Source organism: Hesperophylax consimilis, chromosome 22 (genome assembly GCF_061612785.1).
Source record: "Hesperophylax consimilis isolate HC1 chromosome 22, BYU_Hcon_1.0, whole genome shotgun sequence".
In the NCBI taxonomy this organism is placed as follows: Eukaryota; Metazoa; Arthropoda; class Insecta; order Trichoptera; family Limnephilidae; genus Hesperophylax; species Hesperophylax consimilis.
The window spans coordinates 10522315-10545747 of NC_142857.1; the positions used below are offsets into that span (position 1 = coordinate 10522315).

Genomic DNA, 23433 nt, shown 5'->3' on the forward strand with positions numbered 1-23433 from the left:
GTTATGCCGAAATCATGGTACGTCGAGACATTCGGTGAATCTCAGCACAAATGCTTCAGTTGTTATCTGTAACCCACTCCGCAGTGAAAGTTCTTTGACTCTTATACAGAAACTGACAACGGACGAAGCATGACAAGGCGACACCAAGAATGGCAAAGTTGTATGATCATTCCGGCTCTTCGTCATGAGAAATAGAGGTTGTGACGGAGCTATCGGCGGTATGCCTTTGTAGCACTTGTAGTTCTTGTCCGTAGATTTGGGCCTATATTGAAGTAGCAGTCACACGGTATATACTAACACTTTTTCAAGTTGGAGATTATCTATCCTAAGCTAAACTGTTTAGGTTTACTGTTGTGATTGCGACACCAAACTCTTTTTTGTTGTTGTTAATTTTGGGCTCTTATTTTGTGGCTATCTATATATTATGATTTGTGTTATGTGATTGAACTAATGTTACGTTATCAGGGTGGCCACAGACTGGGAAAACTGTTAATTATCACTTGATTGTCAGGGAATTCATATTTTGATAAAGTTTTGTCCCGTTCAGTACGGTAAAAGTTTGTTAATTATAAGATTCATAATTCTGGTGTTTAAAATGTTGCTTTAGTTCTTAAAGTGAGGAAAGCGGTTGTGAAGATTGTTGACATTCAATAATCTGATGTTAGGTATTCAGCATTCTAGTGCGTCTGCGTAAACCAATATTATTTTTGTGTTAAAATCATTATCTACGAAATTTAAATATGCACAAAACTAAGTCAAAATTGATTTGTCAGTTCAAACTCCGAACGATTAGTCTTAGCTTTCTCTCGTCACGGGTCGGTCCGTATGAAATCAAAATCACCCGCTTACAGCAAGAATGCAGGCAAATAAGCACGCAACACTACTCCCACGCCACACCTACCCGTGTACAGGCGCTAATAGAATTGAATGGAATGGAGCCCTCGTTATAAAGCTTTCGTACTGCAGCCGGTTTGTGTTGATTGCTTAGTGTTGATTGGGAGTGGGCTAACTTGTGAGTTTTGGCCAAATTTATGCTGTTTCAGGAAAACTGTTTAAAAATATCATATACATATACATAGAAAGAAAACTGGAATTATGCAGTATTGTGTGGCCATCCTGATTATGTTTTGTATTTTTTATCGTATGTATGCTTGTATTGTAGTTTTTTGCACGGTCTTTCTTTCTTCAGTGGCTTAGTTACTCATTGATTTGGATATAATATTTATACATAGTCATTGAAGCTTACGTACCTCATAGATTTATTTGATTATGTAGATGTATTTTTTGTTTTGTATGTTTACCTATTCTGATTCTATGCATGTTTTCTTATCTTTTGAAATACTATATACCTATTTGACCAATCTTAGATACATATTATATTTGGCATGCTTGTTTATTCGACTTTGTTTATAATTTTCACATAAACATACCAAGGCAATCTCTCACGATGAAAACAAATAAAATGACCGGTCAGTGGCCAAATTAGCATCGCGTCTGGGTCCTATTCAGGCATCTTGAGTTGAATTCCTCGACTGGCTAAGTCCTCTATTACGACACAAGCAACATTTTCTGCTTACTGTGATGGTACTAGAAGATTTCAAATGTTGTCTGGTTATTCATAACCTGGGAATATTGTTTTTCTTATTTAATTTTAAATAGAATTAAAAATAAACACAAACTCATTAGAACAATAAATGTATTATTTCTTCAAATGGATAATGTCTAATTTAAGACAGTAATGACATCAGAGATACTTTCATTTGTAATGTGATGCTTGGTGGAACAATTAATTAGTCCAATCAAAGAATAGATAAAATTGTTATTAACAAAGAAGACTATTTATGCATAATGCACATTTTAGCATGATGTTTAGCAATAATTATTATACATTGTTGTATAATATTTGCACTGCATGTTAGTATTCAGTTGCAATTTTGTTAATTAAATTATTTTGTTCTCCATTCCAGTGTGGACGTGTCATGCGGTTTGATGGCGTTGCATATTGGAGACAGAATTTTGGAAATCAACGGAACCCCGGTGAAAGATCAACCAATACCACATATAGAGCATTTGATTTGCTACTCTGATACTGTCTTGCAGGTAAATACTACTTCATGGTTTTTATTTAAGCACATACATGAATACCTTCACACAATTTTTTAATTTATTTTTTTTGCAATTGAGGACCGTTTTTCAAAAGCGTATTCACTCTTGTGTGCTATATATATCAGTAATTACAATTTTTCATTGTGAATAAATAAAACATCCAAACTTTGACTCAAAATAAGCCTTTCTCTATTGTAAGAAACGTCAATCTCACTTGCCACTATCTCTATATTGAAAATCCCATTTAATTGCTTTGACTTTGGCCATGTTTGGTGACCAGATCTGAATAGCCGGGTACTTATCCACCATCTTCTTCCCTGTCGTCTTCCCCTCTCCATTACCTTCAGCCTCACAACGTACCCTAATTGGGGTTACCACAGTCTCACTGGCTCCAGACGGTTGGGAGTAGTTGCGGTATTCACATAAAAAATAAATAAAGCAGTGTGTGTTAGACATAGCCCGCCGTGCCAAGGTCCAGTAGGCAATCAACATAAATCGAGTGCTGTAGACCCTGCCCAGAAAAGTATAGTTCTCTACGATTTTCAGCGCAGCCACTATGAGACTTTTCTGCACATTTTATATTTCTTCAGTTTGTGTCGATTCCTTACCCTTTCCTTATCCTTACCGACTCGATGGGACAACGGTCTTTGATGTAACCATTGTTACGCAAGACCTTTGTTTAATTTTATGCTTTACATGGTTCTTTAGGATCCGTTTATGTCAACATATTATAAATTAATATGAATTTAATTATGTTCTAATCTTATAATTCTTATCCACAGCTGACTATCGAACACGACCCCGACAGCCTGGCCATAAAACCTCCCCAACAGAGTCTCCGCACCGCAGCCAAGATACAAAATGTCTGCGACGCGACCACCCTCGCTGACAGCGCCACCAAACCCACCGCCAAGGAAATGCAAAATATGACAGACTCTCAAGCCAAAGACCCCGCTGAGGAAATTGCCGTCAATTCCGCCCCGGACTTGGAACCTTGCATCCAAGGTATAAACCATCAACAACACGCTCTGTCTCAGCGCAGACTACTTGCTTCATTCACACTCTTAACATGACCCAACTCAAGTATTTGATTCACTTGATGTCTTTCTCGGCAATTTCCGATTCGCATCATATATATTCCTTACAATCCTTTCTTCATTCATCCGCTCTTGTCTGTGTTTGAACCATCTAAGCCTCCTAATTAATTAATTAACACATTGTAGTCGGGCGCTTCAAACAATAGACTCTAGCCTATAGCGGGTGTTTTTCGCGATTAGCGCAAATATATCGCTTTCTTAAAATTGATACAATTTCTAAACCAAATAATATTTTCGATTGAAATTTTCAAAGAAATCATATATGACATTTGATCATCAAAAATAAATTATAATTGCTATGATTACATCATAATTTCACCACATTTCAAAGCTGAATATAAAAACCTGATATTAATTCAGTAAATAGCATTCAATATTCAATATTTGAAAATTCCATGTAAAAGATAAAATGTGTATTTATAACATATAGTTATATAATAAATAATAATATATATTTGCCATGCCCGCAATTTTACAATCGCTGGATGTGTGAAATCTGATCGCGTAAATATTGAACAGTGTCGCCTAAGGCCGAAGGCGAACACTCAATAACTCATAAGTTTAATTGCTTCTTGTCAAAAAAGAGTCTTTTGCGGTTGCCTCACCTAATTGAAGAGCCCATTCCACTTATGAATGATAGTATTTATTCTTTCAAGGAATCAGTACACTTCATATGTTGATAATCCATCACACACCATAAGTGCATGTATCATTGGCTTGTACAGACATTTTTGTAGGGATAAAGTCCTATACAATGATAATATATTCAAATAATAAAATACCAAACAGTTAACAAAACAGTGCAAGCGGTATGAAAAATAATCCAATACGTGAAATGACTCAAACTAAACTGGAGATTGATATTGCATAAAAACTGTAGATTTGTGGCGACGCCTTTACAAGCGGCACACTAGCCAATCCGGACAAGGCATCTCAAATAACGTCGACAGAGTGTCGCCTAGCACCCAGGTAGCAAATTACCCTTCGAGGCGTTTTATTTCACGCTAATAACAAACCCGTATAATGCCGTTTCCCACCAAAAACCGACAGTCGACAAAAACGGCATTTGCCGTGTCCCGTAGTTGACCGACAGTCTGCGAAAAACGGCAAATGCCGTGTCCCGACGACAATGTGTTAATACTATCCTTTACGCTTACGTCAGCCTTGCGTTCTTTCCGGATCTCCACATTTTTAAGATAATAATTTTATTTTAATTTTTGACTTCTCACAAGAGTGCCGATGTCTCTACAGTGTAAAGACAGGGGAACTATTTTTCCACCCGGTTGGGCAGCTTAGTGAGGCGTGTTAACTTAGGAGCTGTAGGAAGGGATTTATTATAGCGGGTCTTGAAGACGCCCGAATTATATGAAGGAGGAAAAACAGATGCCGGTAACTCATTCCACATACGAGCCGACTTATACAAAATCGTGTCGAAGAAACAACCGGCTATCATGAAGCTAATATCAACTGTGAACTAGTGTTCCTCTCGCGTTGGTCGAGTTTCATGTAGGTGCACCAGTGCACCAGGGATCTATGCTGTTAGCTCCTTAGAGCAGGCTCCATTAAAATACCTGTAGAACAGACTCGGAAGCCGTCCAGTTTTTTGAAAGCCAGATTTACTCGGGCTTCTATGGAGCCCAGATACTTGATCATACAAAGTTTTACCACACGTACACCTCAGAGATCTCATTTCTATAGCATTCATTTTGCCTTCATCCTCGCTCTGCCAGTTCCATACCTCACAACCACTGATCAGGCTAATATTTTCATTTCTATGGCAACACCGTGCATCACAGATTTTAGAACAAAAATTTGGTTTGGATTCAATTGTGAGGTTATGTATGACTTCTAAATCTGATACGATGATGGAACAGGAAAAATTACATAATGCAATTAAATAAATAGGCCTTCCGGACGGCACTTAGTTGGGCTTCGCCCAGTTTAAGTGATACTAACAACAGTTAACCTATAATAACCCAACCTAACCTAACCTAACCTATCATTTTATTATATATATGTATATAAGAACATATCATAAGTACATGTACATTTTATTATACTTTTTGTTTTATCTTTATTTTTATTTGTGTACAAAAATTTTACAACATTACAGATATTTTATCTAACTAATTGTAAAAGTACCATTTTCACAGTGAGAATGTAGTGCCAAAAATCTTACAAACTCATTGAATTTTCCGAAGAATATGTCAAAATTTTTATCTAATATATTTAAGTAGCGTATCGCTCTTCCCACGGGCGAATTCGGGTACAGATTTGTACGACTCAATCGGCAATATAATATGTTATGGTGACATGCCCGAGAGTGAGACTCTGGGACAAATAAATTGATTTGCGCCAGAATCTCACCGTTAGAGACGAGGCCATTGATTAATTGAAAGAAATATTTTAGCAACGCAAAACATCTACGAGTTTCTAGAGAATGGTAGTTAGTCATACCTAGAATAAATCTCGAAGGATATAAATATGGATATGTTCCATAGAGGCGTAAAAATAAGAAACGTAGGAATTTTTTATGAACTCTTTCAATGTTTAAAATATAGGATGCTTCAAATGGGGCCCAGATAATACAATTCGACTCCAGGAGGGCGATTCTCGTTCTTTTAGCCTTAAGCTAAATGATAGCATTCGTCAACGACTGCTATCGTTTGTGAAAGCTAGCAGTCTGTCGCTTGTAACATCTTTTCTTAACTATTAAGCGATTCTCGTTCTTCTGATAGCCTTACAAGTTCGATTTTGGAGAGACCTAGTAAAAAATCCTAAAGAAGCGTGGTTAAGAGCGTCTACGAAATTGTTAAGAGATTATTGAAAACACAAATTGGTGAAATATAATTAAGTGAAGCAAGGTTTCTAACTAAAACTTAAAAAAACAATTACTTTATATTATAATTCATTTTAATAACTGCTTATTTCATTTATGAATGACATAAATAAGCCATTTATCGAAGATTCACGTTTTGTGAAAAGGTACTTACCTCGCTGGATAGTAATGACTTTGTTACAGATTCACCACTTCTAAAGTGACGTTTGCTGTCGATTCTAATGCCGCTAACTGTCACCCAATTAACTTGACAAAATTGTTTTAAATGAGGTAAGCAAATGCTGAAAAAGTGAGACAGTTATTGTATTATTATCCTTCTTCTACATCATTGTTTTTAAAACCTAAGAATAGTGTGTAACTTATTGTTATTTATGTAGAAATCCTCAATGGTATATGTAGTTTATTGTAAATTAAATCACTTTTATCTGGCTTTCGACATGTTACGTACTTTACAAACATCACAATTATGTTATTCAATTCATTTAATAGCATCATTGTGCCACAAAAAAGTCACTAATCATGTTTACAGTCAATACTTACGATAATATTAAGTTTTCTCTTGTTAAAACTACGCAAATATTGCTAATTGTCAAAACGTCACACTTAAATGAAGCAAATTCTCCGCGAATGCTAGCGTTCGGCCGGCGGAAGACAGGTCGAGGGGTACCCTTCGCGGAAGGCTATAAGTTTTGGCGCGCAATCGAAAATCTAAGGATTCCATCTGTCATCGAGAGAACCGGAATCGCTTCATACGAATAATCCGAGAAAAATCGTTAATTTGAATGAAAGGACGATTTTAGTGTCGTTAAGTAGAACGAGAATCGCCCTCCAGTACACTTAGCACCAGTGAGTTGTAAAGTAGCCTAATTGTTAGTGGGTTTTGAAATGAGCGTGAATTGTGAATGATAAAGCCCAGCAGTTTATATGCTCTGTTGCACAAGTCATTTGTGTGCTGGTGGAATGTCATTTTGCTGTCAAAAGTAACCCCTAGATCTTTTATTTGACTAAAGCGATGAAAAATGTTATCGTTAATTGAATATTCAAATATGATCGTCTGTTTTGCCCTTGAGAAAGAGACTACATTGCATTACATTTAACAAAAATAATAGCGGTCCAAAAATTGATCCTTGCGGGACTCCAGAAAAAAACAGGAATTCAGCAGAGCGAGAACCTTTATAAAAAACGTATTGTTTGCGATTTGTGAAGTATGAAGCAAAAAGTAATAAAAGTTTTTTTGAAAAGCCAAACGTATCTATTTTTTTTAATAGGACATCGATATCGACCTTGTCAAAGGCCTTTTCAAGGTCAAAGTATGTAACATCTACTTGATTTCCTTGGTCGAGAGTTCTTGATAGTAAGTCGGAAATGCATAGTAGATTTGATGATACTGACATCTGGGGTCTAAACCCATGTTGACGATCGTCAAGAAGAGGTTTGACATGGCTGTACAAATACCGATGAAGGATTTTTTCGAATATTTTCGCTACAAAGCAAAGAATTGCAACCGGCCGGTAGTTACGGATATCGCATTTATCACCCTTTTTATGTATCGGGGTTATTTTGGTAAGTTTCCATATATCCGGAAAAGATCCAGTTTTTAAGCAAGTGTTAAAAAAATGACACAATGGTAAAATAAAAAATTCAGAACAACCTTTAAGAATGAACGTTGGTATGTTATCAAGTCCCATTGAGTTGGGCTTACTCAGTGCGGATATTGCCGTCTTAACATCCTCCTCTGTGATTTTGACTAAGTCGAACGGCTGACCTATTTGCCCGGTGTTTATGATGGCGTTAACTTCAAGAGTTGGTTGTTTAGTATTATGGACGGATGAAAAAAATTCTGCAAAGCTGTATCCAATATCATCATACGTATTTAATTCATTGCCATCAAATGTCATAGATTTAAATGCGTATACATATAAGTACATGTCAGATTTGGAAATTTGTCAGCTAATTTTACAATCAACAATGCGTTTCTATCTTCCAATTGTGTTTCATGTTTTTTTATTGGGTTGGCAGTGCCTACGCTTCCTACAAACAAAAGCATATTGTGCGGAACTTCATATTGGTGTGAAATTATTATTTACATAAATAATATTAATTATCATTATTTTTTTTAAATCATAAATCGTCGAGTTGTTGTTTATTGTCATTAAGTTGAATGAAATGTTTGTTTTCTTTTTAAATGCATATTAAAATGGTAGTTTGGTAGATGAAATTGTACGCATTTGTTATGGATTATTTAAAATAAAATTATTCGCTATTATGCCGCCAGAGGTGCGCTCTGTCGGCCAATAGGGAAACTACTCCAGCGGCCGGTAAAGGAGGGATTGACATTTTCAAAGAACCTTAGATGAACCTATGTGGAATTTACCCAAAACATACGATTTGAATTCGACCAATCAGAGGGCTGAAACCGTCCAGACGCTGGCGTAATAATACTAATATAATAATCAGATTTTTTTTAAATGCTGAAATGCGCGCTTCTTCCTCATAGTTTTTATGTCGATTTAACATATGATGCCTTATTTGATTTATCAAGAAAAAAAATAACAGCAGCTTCGAATATTAAATTTCCTTAAAAAATCTCCTTTCAGGAAATTACCACAATTATTTTGAACACCTTTTATTATTGACGTAAAAATATTCACTTGCGATTTTGAAGTTACTTTATTTTTCTTTCAACCATCTTGGTTTCTTTATTTTTACAGAATGCATAGCCGATAAGAAAAAGACTTGTGAACAGGAGAACAATATACTCGACGATAGTCTCGGAGACCAGGCTATGAAGATGGACGATGATTTGGAGTTTCTTTGCCGGGATTCTTTGAGCAAGAGTAATATGAGAAATGGGCATCTACCGCAACTTCCTGGAGGTTAGTAATACATAAATATTTAATTTATAATTTGTTTTTGTCTATTGATATAATTTAAACAGTCTGTTATCCTCTTCAATGGTTAAGATATGAATGCTGTGCTTATTTTCATGGTAGGTGCTCCAATGCTTTGTTACCGGTGCGCAACTGGGAGACACCAAATGCTTGCTCAACATTTTTTGTATGCAGTTGAAATTTGCCACATCAGAACCTTTGGTGGTGGTTTTTATAATTCGTCTTATGCTCAACTGTGGGATGATTTGACGGCTTCCTCTCTCCTACAACATGATGTCTTTTTAAGTTCCTGGTTAACTTCTTCAGCATTGACTTCATATCTTCATTGTTGTCACCGACTCAACTAGCAGCTAATCAACTAACTCAACCAGTAGCAATGACTCAATTAGAACATGTTTAATTCTAGTCGCGAATTCGATGGTCATGTGACCTAGTTGCCACTTCACAGTGATTCTATTGCCTCGTCTGACATCTCAAATCGCTAGACGTTTCTCAAGTTTACACATTTTTATTAGTATAGACTGTAGGACATTTCACTCGCTACTACTACTGGCAGTTCCAGTTTCCATTAGCTCCATCTGACTGCCTACTAGCGGTTGCAAGAAGTAGCGATCGGTGTGACTGAGCAAAAAAGGTGTAATAAGATTATGGTCGATAGCCCGATGGATAAGACGCCTGGCTAGCATTCGGATGGGCTGAATTGTTGTGTTATAAAATAAATCCGGTTTTAATTTCAGCTGGAGCCAGGGAGAGAGTGTTCAAGCGGCGTGGTGAAGATGGAGGGGGAGGGGGAGGGGCGCGAGCCAGGCACAGGTGGCGCAGGGCTGCGCCCCCCTCCCGTCACATCACCCCCCTCACGGAAAAGGAGAGATCCTCCAGCATGTCTCGGCTTTTGGATGGGTGAGCACTTTGCTTTATTCTTGTAAAATCATCATTACAGCGTCCTCCGCCACAAGTATTCTCCACTGGCTGCAGTCCGCAGTCTTCAGGCCTTCCTGTCCGTCCTGCTCCAATCCTATTCCACGCAGTCTATCCACCTCTTCCTCACCGCACTGATTCCTTACCGACCCCTGAGACGACTGCCTTACACAAAAAGCCATGTTGCACATCATGATATATTTTTGTAATAATTTTAACAGCTTGGTCCGATAGTCTGAAAAGAATTGTCCGATGGTGGTTTTGCACTAACGATAAAGTAATAATTATTGAGTGTTCTTTTCATTATATTTTCAGCCATAACCAATTTTTATTTGTTCAGATCTGCTGGTGAGCATATGGAGTCTGAAGAAGGGGGTGTCCTCTGTGATTTATCCCGTACCAGATCCTTCAGGGTGGATGCCCGCCCCCCACCCACTGTCTTCAGAGCTGCTGATTTGATACAGGTACAGGATCAAGCCATGTTTTATGTACACAATATATAAAATTATTCTGTACTTTAAAATAATTCTGGAATAACTCCATGTTTTTACAAATGAAGAAATGTTCGTTTTTCCAGGGAGAGCTTCTGGGGAGTGGATTCTTTGGGCAAGTGTTTAAAGTGACACACCGAGATACCAACGAAGTGATGGTGCTCAAGCAGCTCTACAGGGTGGATGAGGATGCCCAGAAAAACTTCCTCAAAGAGGTACCTGGGATTCTTCCATACTTAATACGGCACTAAAGTCCTAACTGTCTGGAGCCAGTGAGACTATGGCATCCCCAATCGGAATATGTTGTGAGGCTGAAGGTAGTTGAGAGGGGAAGGATATGGGGGAGAGGAAGCAATTTCAAGTAACGTTTCAATTCTGAAAGCTTGTCTTAAACCATGGCGATACTGAGAGTATCGTCTACTCTGGAACGTGCTTCAAATATACCATATATTCTTCTAAATTAATAAATCACAATCATATAACACAATTTAATCATATCAAATTTACTTATGCATGCTGGGATTTGAACCTCCTGATTGCTAGTTGAGAGCTTTTACCCTCCTCTATGGAGACTGTCAATAAATTATTACAACACACTTCGGCCGGGAAAGATAGTTCTACCCGTTCGGTCAAATGATGCATAATGGTGGGAAGGGTAGTTCTACTTTTTGCGCCGGCCTAATTCCAATGGCAGAAAAGACGGAATTATTCAATGTTTTTTATACCAATCTCTTTGTAAAGGTCCCATTTATATGTACATAATTATCGAATCGTAATGCAAGTCTTCTTTTTATATTTATCTTCGTGCCTTTCGTTTACATCAGTATTTCAACAAAATGATATTATGTATATTATTTGTTATTGTAATAATTCAATTGCTGGAATGAAGGTTTTTATGACCGTGAAACCTAATTCGAATCTCTATCTCTGTTCCGCCCCACTCAACTCCTATGTGCAAGCGAGCGAGAGATGTCGGGCATATTTAAAGAAAGCAGCTATGGGCAAATATCGATAGGCGGACCGCAATAAACAACTACAAGGTTAATTGAGTTGCATTTCAAATAATATTCGATTTTCTTTTTTTACTTTCATAGCTTGGTATGAAAGTAGAAAAAGAAAATATTTTAAAATATTTTAAATATTTTACTGCGTAAATTTTTTTATTAAAATATTTAAATTATTTTCGAAGATATAGTGATTTAAAACAAATTAAAGAAATTCGCGCGGGACCTTTATTTTCACCAGGAGACAGCGTAGAACCAGTGAAAAAATACCCGCCAGAAATGTGTTAATAGACCGGCCGGTGGCTGAGTTGACATCGCGTTTGGGTACCACCCAGGCGTAGTGTGTTCTATTCCTCGGCTGGCCCGTCCTCCATCACAACACAAGCAACATTTTCTGCTTACTGTGGTGGTATGTAGTAGGAGATATGAAATATTTTCAGATTATTCGTTACCTGCGAATGTTTGTCTTTCTCTTTAAAAATAACATGTTATTGTATTTTTCTCCCATTGTAAGGCTGTTAATTGTTAATCTTTTATTAATAATAATAATAATTGGATAACTTGTATAGCGCCATTTTGTGTAAAATCACCTTATATTGTTCTTTGAGATAAAAGGAAAGTGATTATTCTTTAGAGATTTCTTTCTCACCAACGAGTGACAGATCGTATTACTCCTCTTAGATTCCTGTCAAATTCTATTACTTAGCAGCTACTAGTATGTGATAATTTAAGAGTCTTGTTAAGTACCCCTGAGGTGATAAATGACACCATGCAAATTGGCAATTTATTTGTTTTAAACACGATCATCAGTGTTACAAACTCGTGTCTACAGATGCAATGTTGGATTGCACAACATCCAACTCTAAACACTCGTTTGTGCTGCAGGCTGATTGTAAAGAAGCCCTTTAGGTCGTCTACTTACTCACATCCTTGCTAAATGTCCTGCCCAGCGGTGGCGTCCCAATTTTAGTCTCTTGTTATTGATTTGTCCTATAATAATGAATTAATTCTTCCAGGTGGCAGTCCTGCGTTCCCTCTCTCACCCCAACGTGCTGCGCTTCATCGGCGTGCTGTACAAGGAGCGCCGCCTGCACCTGGTCACGGAGTACGTGAGCGGGGGCACCCTGCGTTCACTGCTGGAGGGCCCTCGGGCCCCGCCCTGGGCCGAGCGGGCTGGATACGCCCGGGATATCGCCGCGGGGCTGGCCTACCTGCACACCATGAATGTGATTCACAGGGACCTCAATTCACACAACTGTCTGGTTAGGGAGGTTAGTACATACAGAATGACATTTCCCCAGCATTATGTATTAGAGTTTTCTTCTTTTCATATGTAGTACAATTAGGAAAGTTTCAAAGCCATAAGGTGTGGCGTTATCCATCAATCTCTCCCTGGATTACCAGTTTGGTGAGTTTGACAAGATATTTCACTTTTCTTCTTTCTGATACATACAATTTTTGTCCATTTTACAAAGAACCTCTTCTTTAGTTATCCTACCTATCTATAATATTTTAAGAATGAGATGGAATAGAGCCAGCGAAAGAAAGCAGATAAGCCCTCGTATGTGATGTTGGAGAAAAATACTCAGGATTCCATAGATAGCCAGACTCACAAATGAGTCCATTCTGGCCCAGCTAGCCATCCACAATGGGCCTTCAACTGTCTGCCTGGTTGCTTGAACTGATTGCTCGCCAAACGGTAAAGTCTTTGGCAGAATAAGCAGAGGAAGGTCACCAATGCGCTGCGATGGAGTGACCAAGTATCACTGGTGTCTGGTATATCAGTGTCCTTGGCTCTCCACGCAGTGCAGAACCGCAAGGAGTGGAGGAGTCTTGTCCACTATGGAAATGTGAGTCGTCCGAGGGTCGCGAACCTCGGCAATGAGGAACCGACATAAGAATGAATAAGTATTATGTTGCGATTTCTGTGAGCCTAGGATAGCCATGGCCATATGGATAACTGAGCAGAATTGATGTAATTAACCAAGCCATCGTCGTTAGTTTTAGAGAAAACTTTATCTACATAGGAAGAGGAAGGCCTTTATACTCAGCAGATTTTAGTAAACATCGTTGCCGATTGATTCACTAATCATTAATAATGTTGATTAAAACTATGGTGCCCTCTCAAGGCTCTGATATACCTAATAGGCACCGTTTGGCTCAGGGCCGGCCCTGTACCTTACTTAAATTATTTTCTATTATCTTTCAGGACAAAACTGTAATTGTGGCAGACTTTGGATTGGCCAGAATTGTCAAGAGAACGGGGGTTTCAGGCAGTCTAGAAAGATCACAGAGGGGATCCGCAAGAGAAAGAAAGAAAAGATATACAGTAAGTTCAATTACATTTACAATAACAAACTGATGATTGGTTGGAAGAACTGGACATATACAGTAGAACCTCGTTAATTCGAAATCCAGCGGACATCAAAAATCAAATTTCGAATTAACGAATTCCCACGTAATTCGAAATTTTATGAAAAAAAAAAAAAAAAAATTCGCTGAAAATCGATTTTCTCGGCCGCCTCTTCAAATCCGGGTGGTGTTTTAGTTGTAAATTCGTATTAATACCAATTATTTCTTTATTTTCGCGGTCGATTACCGTAGCGGCCGGCCCTGTAAATTCAGATATTCGCAATAAATTCGTAAAAATGCTATATATTTACGCGTAAATCGAGATTTTGCTGCCGATTTCGGTCGCGGCCTACCCTTTAAATTGAGATATTCGTAAAAATACGATATATTTCCGCGTAAATCGAGATTTCGCGGTAATTTTCTGTCGCGGCCGGCCCTTTATTTCAAATATCTGAATTTGAATTCGTAAAAATACGATATATTTCCGCGTAAAACGAGAATTCGCGGCCGTATTCCGTCGCGGCCGGCTCTTCAAATTCAGATATTCGAAATAAATTCGTAAAAAATATGATATATTTCCGCGTAAATCGAATTTTGTCGGCAGTTTTTCGTCGCGGCCGGCCTTTTAAGTTCAGATATTTGAAGTAAATTCGTAAAAATATGTCATATTTCGGCATGGATCGAAAATTTTCGGCCGATTTCCGTCGCGCCGTATTTTTTCAACGCGGATATTCGAAGTAAAGTTAGTAAAAATACGATATATTTACGCGTAAATCGAAATTACGCGGCCGAGTTTCGTCGCGGCCGACCCTTTAAATGCAGATATTTGGCGTAAACTCGTAAAATTACGACATATATCCGCGTAAAATGTATTTTCTCGGCCCTTTAAACACGGATATTCGAAATAAATAATATAAATTAAATAATATAAAAAATACGACATTCCAGTGTAAATCGATTCAGATTTACAAAATAATAATACTAATTAGGACGATGTATAACCACGTAAAAATACATTTTTCGGCGTTTTACCGCCACGGCTGACTTTTAGATTCAGATTTACGAAATATTATGATTTATTTTCGCAAAAATCAAATTTTTTCGAATTACACGAACAAATATTCGTGTGCGGACAAAAATAAATTTCGAATTACGAATTAACGAATTTCGAATTAAAAAAAATTTAGTATGAAAAAATTTTTCAGCGGAATTTTTTTTTGCGATAATTTCGAATTACGCGTTTTTTCGAATTATCGGGGTTCGAATTAACGGGGTTCTACTGTATTTTACTCTTTATACGGACTAGTAGTTACTACCAACTTCAAAATTGAGTTTGAACACTCTTTTTTATCTTATTGAACAATTGAAAATGTGTAACAAACACTATGGGGTCTTTCTTACATTTGAAAAGACCCATAACTCATGGTGGAGATGATTTTGAGAGCAGAAAATATCTGAAGAATAAAGAAATTCCATACATAAAAATCTGTGCAAATGCCATGATTTCAAAGCTCACCATTGAAGAGTTTTTGTTAAGAGTGCAATAAAATGAAGGTATTCAATTTGGAAAAATAATTTTGATTAGAGAGTATTTATTTGACATGTCCGTTTTCTTTTCAGGTGGTTGGAAATCCATACTGGATGGCGCCAGAAATGATGAAAGGATATGTCTATGATGAGAAAGTTGATGTCTTCTCATTTGGAATTGTTCTTTGTGAGGTAAATAATATTTGTTAGCTGTATCCTACATACCTCTTCTTTAGTCGTTGTCTTATTGCTGTAGATTGTGACCCCCTCTGTGACACCCTCTGTGACACCAACTGCCCTGGTGATGGAGGATCCTCCACTCTCGGCTATCCTGTGTGCTGCACGGAGAGCCACTGACACTGAAGTTCTGGTCATTCCAACGTGTCGGTGATCTTCCTCTGCTACACTCTTATCATTACAATTCATCCCATTCTTCCTTTATAATAAGTAGATACCTACTGCCAGTATTGACGATTTTGACCTTTGATGATTTTCAGATAATCGGTAGAGTTCACGCAGACCCTGACTTTCTGCCTCGCAGCTCAGATTTTGGGTTAAATCAGTCGCTGTTCAGAGATACTTTCTGCCACGGCTGTCCAGAACATCTGTACAGCATCGCCTTCCTTTGCTGCAATCTAAACCCTGACAAAAGGTATGTTTTCTGTTTAGAACATACAGTGAAACTCGCTTAAGAAGTTTGGTTTTCAATCCGTTGAAAACTGATTTTGAAAAATGTCCAATAATTTATTTTGTACATTTTAAGATTATCCCGCTTAGGAAGTTTTGTTTTTCGGTCTGTTGGAAAACTTCTTAAGAGAGTTTCAATGTGATCAATATAGATCGGTTTGTGACCGAGTGCAACAGCTTTTAATTACACGATTGGGGAGAAATAAAATATTTACTTTCTAAAATAATTTATTTAATGAAAGCGTATACCCAATGATTTTGTCAATGGAACATCGAAACTTTGTTAAAAATATGTTTCGCGTGAAGTAAAATTCCTTATTATTTTTGATGGGTTTTTTTAAAAAATTTAATTTTCATGAGCCCACAGAGCAGCTTATATATCAGACAAGGCCTCAAAAGACCTACAAGTGTCTGAAGCTGGTTGTGAACTGTTAGTACTTTAATTTGTTAAAAGTTCTCTTTAATTGAACATAATTTTGATTGTAATTATTCCACCAGGCCTCCGTTTGAAGTGATGGAAGTGTGGCTGGAAGCCCTGACCATGCACCTATCGGTGCAGTGCCCCCCGCCCCAGGACCTGCTTATGGACATCCTGCAGTACAGCGGCTCGCCCGATAGCCCTCCGCCTGAAGAGGCCACTCCACCTCCCATACTCAAAAAGGTATTTTATTGTATTTACCTCATTTCCCAACAAAACATTTCCAAACAGTTTTCTTTAGGTCATCAGCCCAACTTATCTGCAGTCACCTTCTGTTTCTCTCTCCCAACCAAGGCCACGAAATTGGAAATCATTAGCCGTCTTACGTACACAGTGTAGTCTAGTTACTGTAGTTGACTGTGGAGATTCTGACAGTAATGTTAGCTACCTATGTCTTGCTCTTAAATCATAAATCTTATCATCTTGCAATGAGCATAATCCTTTCAATGACTCTTTATGTGATGACCTTTTTTGTTCCTGTTGTTTTGCAGAAATTCACTTGTGACAAAGTCATCAAATGACCATTCAGCGCCATTTTTTTTTTTTTTTGATATTTGAAAGGTCCCCGTTAAAAGATGATTCTAGGTGTATTTCAGCTTTCTATCTAATTGTAATAAACTGACGAGCTTAACAACACGATAGTTGTCTTCTTCTGATGATCACGATTTGTTCAATAGCTGAAACAGACTTAGAATTGGCATTTAACGGAGACCTTCCAGCTGTCAAAAAAACAAAATGGCACTAAATGGCCATTTGATGACTTTATTACACATGAATTTCTGTGAAACAACCCGTGCTTAGTGAGAGTTCTGTTTCCAATTCAATTTTTCAAATGTGAGTACTGGTGCGTATAATGTATGCACTAGGTACCACAATACGCATTTTACATGTATTCGAATGTAAGGCTTATTTTCTGGAAATGGTTAAGTTGCGTAGTTCACATAAAAAAGTAATTGCACGTAACAAAACAATATTTTTGTTTTGCAGTCGAAATCCGGAGACGTGCTGAAGATGGAAAACAAATTAAAGGCGTCCTCACTTCCGCAGACGGTACGAGGGCTCGGCCCCAAATGCATCTCGGCCAGCCACCTCTGTCTGCCCAGCAAACCTGTGGCTCAGAGCAACATCCTCAGCAAGAGCCAGAACGCCCTCTCCTCCACTCCGGCTGGCTACATCCTCAGTACTGACGATAAGACCATCAACATCACAAAGGTGGACGATGTCAGGGAATGGCTCGATAGACCCATTGTCTTAAGAAATGGAGGAATATCCAAAGAAAGTCTTGCAGAAAAACGCCAATCAGTCGATAGCTCTATTAACGAAACAGAATTCTTCTTCCAATGCAAAGCACGGAAAGTGGCACACCAAGATCCATTAACCGGATCTGAATCTTACAAAAAAGTCACCCCACTTGGCGCATCTAATGATCATTTCGATTTCGCCAAACCTAATATGGACGAGGTTAAAGTTTTAAAGTCCAAAAGTCATCATTGTAATACAGATTTTGAAAAGGAAGAGCATACTGACGTTCCTAACTATCTGAGGAATCAGTCTGTTGAAGAATTGGAGACCGAAGCCAAGATGATGGTAGATTCCATTCAACCTTTTAGCAGACATTATTCCATCCCGAATCGTTTAACCGATGACAATAATGATAATAGTAGTGATTCCGATGACACTTGTGAAGAGGTTAAAGTCAAAACTGAATCTCCGTCGGCATTTAGAAGAATGTTTCGCAGCGATAAAAAGTCTTACACTGTCAATACTAATTCTCCTTCTGCTAAATCTGTTGAACCGGAAAATGGTAAAAAGAAAGTCCAAGTTGCTAGTAATATCAAGTTGTTACAACAAAACTTTGAGCCTAAAGCTGAGGAACCTCAAGTCGTTCCCGAGAAACATCACATGTCATTCAACACTTTTGCAAAGAAACTCATGTCGCCCAAACTTGGCAGAAAATCAATATCATCAATTAATAAACCACTGTCCAAAATATTCAGTAATAATTCTAGTAATCATCAGGCTGCAAACTTAACCAAGGAGTGTAAAAGTGATAAAAGCCTCAAAGGGAAAAGTACATTCTTTGTGACGACGCCACAATCTGTTGAAACAAACGTAGATAAAATAGGAAACAATGCTCAAGAAGAACTACCTCGCTCTCCAAATTGTAGACGTAAAATAGACAAAACACCGCTAGAAAGCCCCTTATTAAAAGACACCTCCAAGATTAGCCACAGCAAGATGCAAATCTGGCAACCAGATCTAAACAAGTCTTCCGAAGATGTTCCTGCCAAATCTCCAAACATTGGTAAAAGTATGACGCCTCTATTGAGGAGACATAACCGCCAAGTTGACGACACCTCTTCTGTGGGAAGATTCAGCTACAGAGAGAAGAGATCGTCTCCTCTGAAATATACACTACCAGATAAAAATATAGATCTAGCAAGACCTGATAGGTACAGAGGAATTGTAGAGAAAAATACGCCAACGAGAAATAATGTTGCCAATCTTCAAGGGACAGAAAATACTTCAGATATTCCCGCGCCTCTTGTAAGATGCAATCATTTTAGAAACATTCCGTCTATGAATAAAGTTGTGGACCAGAAATATAATAAAGACTGTAAATCGGAGATTGATGAAGTTGTGCCATCGCATGATATAAGTACAATCCCTGCCCAACAAACGTTTGCCCTAGTACAATGCTTTCCCGACGCTGTAACAACCATCGCACAAAATGCACAATATTCCAATCCAGCAGAGAACAAATCACTTGCGAGTGGATCAAACAATCTACTTTTAGTAGGCAAAGAATCTCAAAATCACGAGGAATTAAACGCTGGAGAAAACGAATCTCATAAAAAGAATTTTGAAAACACGGTAAAATGTTTTGAAAAAGGAATAAGTACCGGAGATTTAAATTCAACAGGGAATTATGTCAGTCTTGCCAACTTGAGAATTAACTGCCCGAGTTTAAGCAGAACGAGAGAATCCTTGGTGAAGAGGAACATTTCTAAATTTGATCCCAATGGAGGTACCTTGAGGAGTAAACCCAACAGGAGAAGTCCAGATAAATGCGCCTTAAATGATGAGACTTCTACGAGTCCAGAGAAATCCAAAACTACCTTAGAGAGTACCATTTTTTAAGAATCTATACAATCTGTATCTATACAACAGATTCATATAATATGGATATTGTTAAGTTTGTTTTTCACCAACCTTACAGTAAAAAAATTGTATTCTGTTGTGTACAGTGAATCTTGTGTGGGTAGCAAATTAGGCCATTTTTAATTTCATTCCTTTGGAGGCCTTTCTTAGACTGCCTTTTTGGGAAAACTAAATTGCTAATAATTGTCAAATTATTACATTTTGCCTTGTTTGTTTTAGGCATTTTTAAGATGCCGACACAAAATTTTTGTACTTTGTAACTTCCTTACAATTTAAATTAAATTCAGCAGTATGAAATAATTTTCCATTGAAATACAAATGCACTCATATCGATTGATTTCGATTAAGACTGTCTCTAGTAAATATTGCACTGAAAATGAGTTCACATTATGTGTTGTGAACTTCATAAAATACTCTTGAATAATTTTGCCTAATACACAATGATATTTAGCTTTTTACGAATACATATATTTCAATAGCTAGTTTTATGTCTTACGAAATTAAAGTTGTGCTTTCTGTGTTCATATATGTATATAATAATATGTATAGTTCAGCTATTTAGGTTTTTACTTTTACGTGTACGTATTGTTTTTTACATTGCGAAATGTATTATGTGTATGCTTTTTAGCATTACATACTTCTCAATACATGACATTACGTAAACATATACATAATTGTGTTTATTTCAGTTCATACATTTTTTATGTAACGTCAACTAGCATCTATAATTATTATAAATAATATTTTAGGTTTGTTAAATTTTATAGCGTTTTTTGCAATTCTAATTAATCTAGAGTCCTTTTGGGCTAGCAGTATTATAAAAGTATGCTATGATTATAAAAATTCTCAGTGTTTCAAATCTAAAATAAAATTTGATAAGTTTGTCAGACAAAATGCTCAAAATATTCTCATTTTCGAAAAATTCCCATTGATTTATGGTATTAAAAAAAAAATTACTTATTGTATTTTTAGGTAAAGAGTCAAAACATCTCATCTTGACGTCTTTAACAGACAGTTTTGTCATCGTTGCCATGGTAACTTTTAATATATTTTTATTCATAATTTACAGTGCCTATTTGCCAATAAGGGACACATTAAACAGTAGCTTACTATGCGACAATACTTTAATTAAGATTGACGTTTAAAAAGGTTACAAATGACTTCTTAGTTGCTCACATTTCTATAAGTATTTTGGAAGTGGACAATAATTTTCAATGTTCATACTTACATTTAAGTGTTTTATATAATAACTTACTATAAAATCAATGGATTGCTTCAATAATGTTTATTGTACATTTACATTTAAATATTTGTCTTATGAATGTGGGTACTTATGAAAATATATATACTGAATTTGTATAAAAAGTAATAAGATTCACACAATAATTTGCTATAAATAAGTATTATTTATAAATCAAAAAGGTTGACAGACCGGTCAGTGGTTGAGTGGGCATAGCGCTTGGGTCTCACCCGAGCGTCGCGTGTTCGATTCCTCGGCTGGCTAAGTCCTCCATCACAACACAAGCAACATTTTCGGCTTTCTGTGGTGGTAGTAGGAGATTTTCAAACATTGTTGGGTTATCCGTGACCCGGGAATGTTTGTCTTTCTTTTTAAAAAAAAAAAAAAAAAAAAAAAAAAAAAAAGGTTCACATTGTGAATTTTGCTTTCTTAAGGCCATATTTTTTTTATTTAGAATGCGTAATTCTTTAATTTTTATCTCTATTTCTCAAATAACCTACTATAATTATTTTTTAAAGTGACATAATACGAATAATGTTATAGATTATTTTTCTTATTTCCATCTCTTCAAACTAATCAAATTTGGTCCAAGAGGATATTTAATACAATTTTTTTTTCTGTTGTGAATTAATTTATTACATTTTCTTTGCAAGTGATCTGCTTTGTAAAAGCTGTGGTGTTATTGCCGAAACAATTAAAATGTATAAATAATGTTTTCTACTGCGTGCATTCAAATTCTATGCATAAAAAGATCGCATATACGCACTTTAAAAAGGTGCACTGTTTTATATTATTATATGTAATGTTAAATACTACACACTTCATGAAAAGACAATTTGTCAAAAAATAATGTACTGATATTAAAAAAGTTTAGGATAAGTTAGACGAGAAATGTAATTTAAATCAGTACTTAGTTAACATGACTAACATAATCTGTGATATTGTTTTTAGATGTACTTACGGTCAGGTGTATGTAATATTGTAAATTAAATTTGTATAGCAGTATTAACTTTGATTGTAATATTTTTGATCTTGTCAATTTTCTTTTTGAATATTATTATTATTAATTAGATTTGTAGGTCAGAATATAATATTATGTTTTCACGTTTCAAGTTGTTTCTTTTCATTTTTTTAACATTCCATTTTGCATCGCCATTTTTATTTTTACATCACAAATTATAGAGCAAATAAAATGGGTGTGATTGAAAGTATTGTTGAAAATATATGCCAATTATAAAACAATGTCAGTTTTATTTATTAACCTTGTCTCACCAACCTTAGCAGGGGTGCCCGGGTTCATGGAGTGAGGTTTGTCTAGGTTTGTTCGTGGCGGGTCAGATCGGGACAGACTGGTTGATGGAGACCATCTGACCTCTTCAGTTGGAGGGATGTATTCATAAGTGTGTTACTCATGGACACACTGACTCCCCAGATTCCTACCCACCCCTCAAACCTTTTTTCTTCCCAAAACTTCCTCACGTTCCTTTACCTAAAAAGATCCTCCACACAGCATTACAAAGATGACATAGGACCTGTGGGAATTTTTTTCTCAAGGCCTCCTGTGTGGAGCTAATGTATAAAATAAATATATATTTATATATCTGTATGGGGAATTAGGGATATTTGGGGTTCTGCGGGAAATGGTAAAAAATGAACTTTGACCTGGATAATAATTATTAGTCTGGAATAAAACTACTATTTATGCAAAAATGATTCAAAAGTTAGATTGGAAAAAGTGGCACAAAATCTTGGTTTTATAGATAAGTTTAGGGGTTGCAAAATGTAATACAGTCAAACTTGGTTATAATATATAGGCGGAGTCACCGAACCTCGGTAGTGTGCAGTCGTGTTTACCAGTTCTCTGTGTTTGACGGCTTACTTTGGCGGCGGCGCGGCGTACAGATAAGATTTATTTATTGTTACCTTTTCGTATTCATTATTTTTGTTTGTGTTATTGGTTTGCGACGAAGTTGCGTGTATTATTTCTACCATTTATTATTTCTAAAATAATAATTATTGTTTAATTTTTTTTTTAATTTGTTGAAATGGAGGAAGATGAAAATCGACCTCCGGACCCTGAGCCCATTTCTAATATTGTAGACGACTACGATACTGATGATACCCAGACTTCTGTAACCATTCCTTCACGAAAACGACGTCCTCCGCTTTGTCTTAATGTACCTCCTAAAATTAAATCTCTTTCACAATCAAACGAAGCCCCAATCTCTCATGGAAGTTATAATGATACCATTCCTCCAGAAGCAAAAGCCATTGAGCTTATGTATTCTATTTCATCTTCAGCTCCATTTATTGTCAATGTCCAAAGGACTGAACAGGGGAAAATAATTCATCCCCTGGATTTTGGTAAATTTATTTTTAGCTCAAAACTCAATAACCTCGGTATTATAAATGGATCAATAAAACCGGAAGGTCGATACAAACTATCCATAGAATTTAAATCAGCCACATTAGCTAATGATTTTGTTAAAAAAATAGGTTCTCTTTCAAATAATAAATTTAAATCTTTCATACCTACATTCAATTTAACCAGAATGGGCAGAGTAAGAGGTATCCCAACCGATCTATCAGAAACAGAAATAGTAGATGCTCTTAATGACTCTCAATTAACTCCAAAAGTTTT

General features: G+C 36.7%; 1 protein-coding gene across 2 annotated transcripts in view; it reads left to right on the forward strand.

Annotated features, from left to right (window-relative positions):
• LIMK1 (LIM domain kinase 1) overlaps window positions 1-20109 on the forward strand; it is a 30021-nt gene extending 9912 nt beyond the window's left edge. For both annotated transcript variants that reach the window (XM_089645486.1, XM_089645487.1), the window contains 12 exons: window positions 1968-2100; window positions 2889-3111; window positions 8754-8918; window positions 9671-9833; window positions 10192-10315; window positions 10429-10557; window positions 12363-12617; window positions 13556-13675; window positions 15319-15417; window positions 15723-15877; window positions 16411-16573; window positions 17378-20109. In XM_089645486.1, coding sequence (XP_089501612.1) covers window positions 1968-2100; window positions 2889-3111; window positions 8754-8918; window positions 9671-9833; window positions 10192-10315; window positions 10429-10557; window positions 12363-12617; window positions 13556-13675; window positions 15319-15417; window positions 15723-15877; window positions 16411-16573; window positions 17378-19531 — 3883 coding nt within the window. In that variant the 3' untranslated portion in view covers window positions 19532-20109. The remainder of the gene's footprint in view (window positions 1-1967; window positions 2101-2888; window positions 3112-8753; window positions 8919-9670; window positions 9834-10191; window positions 10316-10428; window positions 10558-12362; window positions 12618-13555; window positions 13676-15318; window positions 15418-15722; window positions 15878-16410; window positions 16574-17377) is intronic.
• The last annotated feature ends 3324 nt before the right edge of the window (window positions 20110-23433 follow it).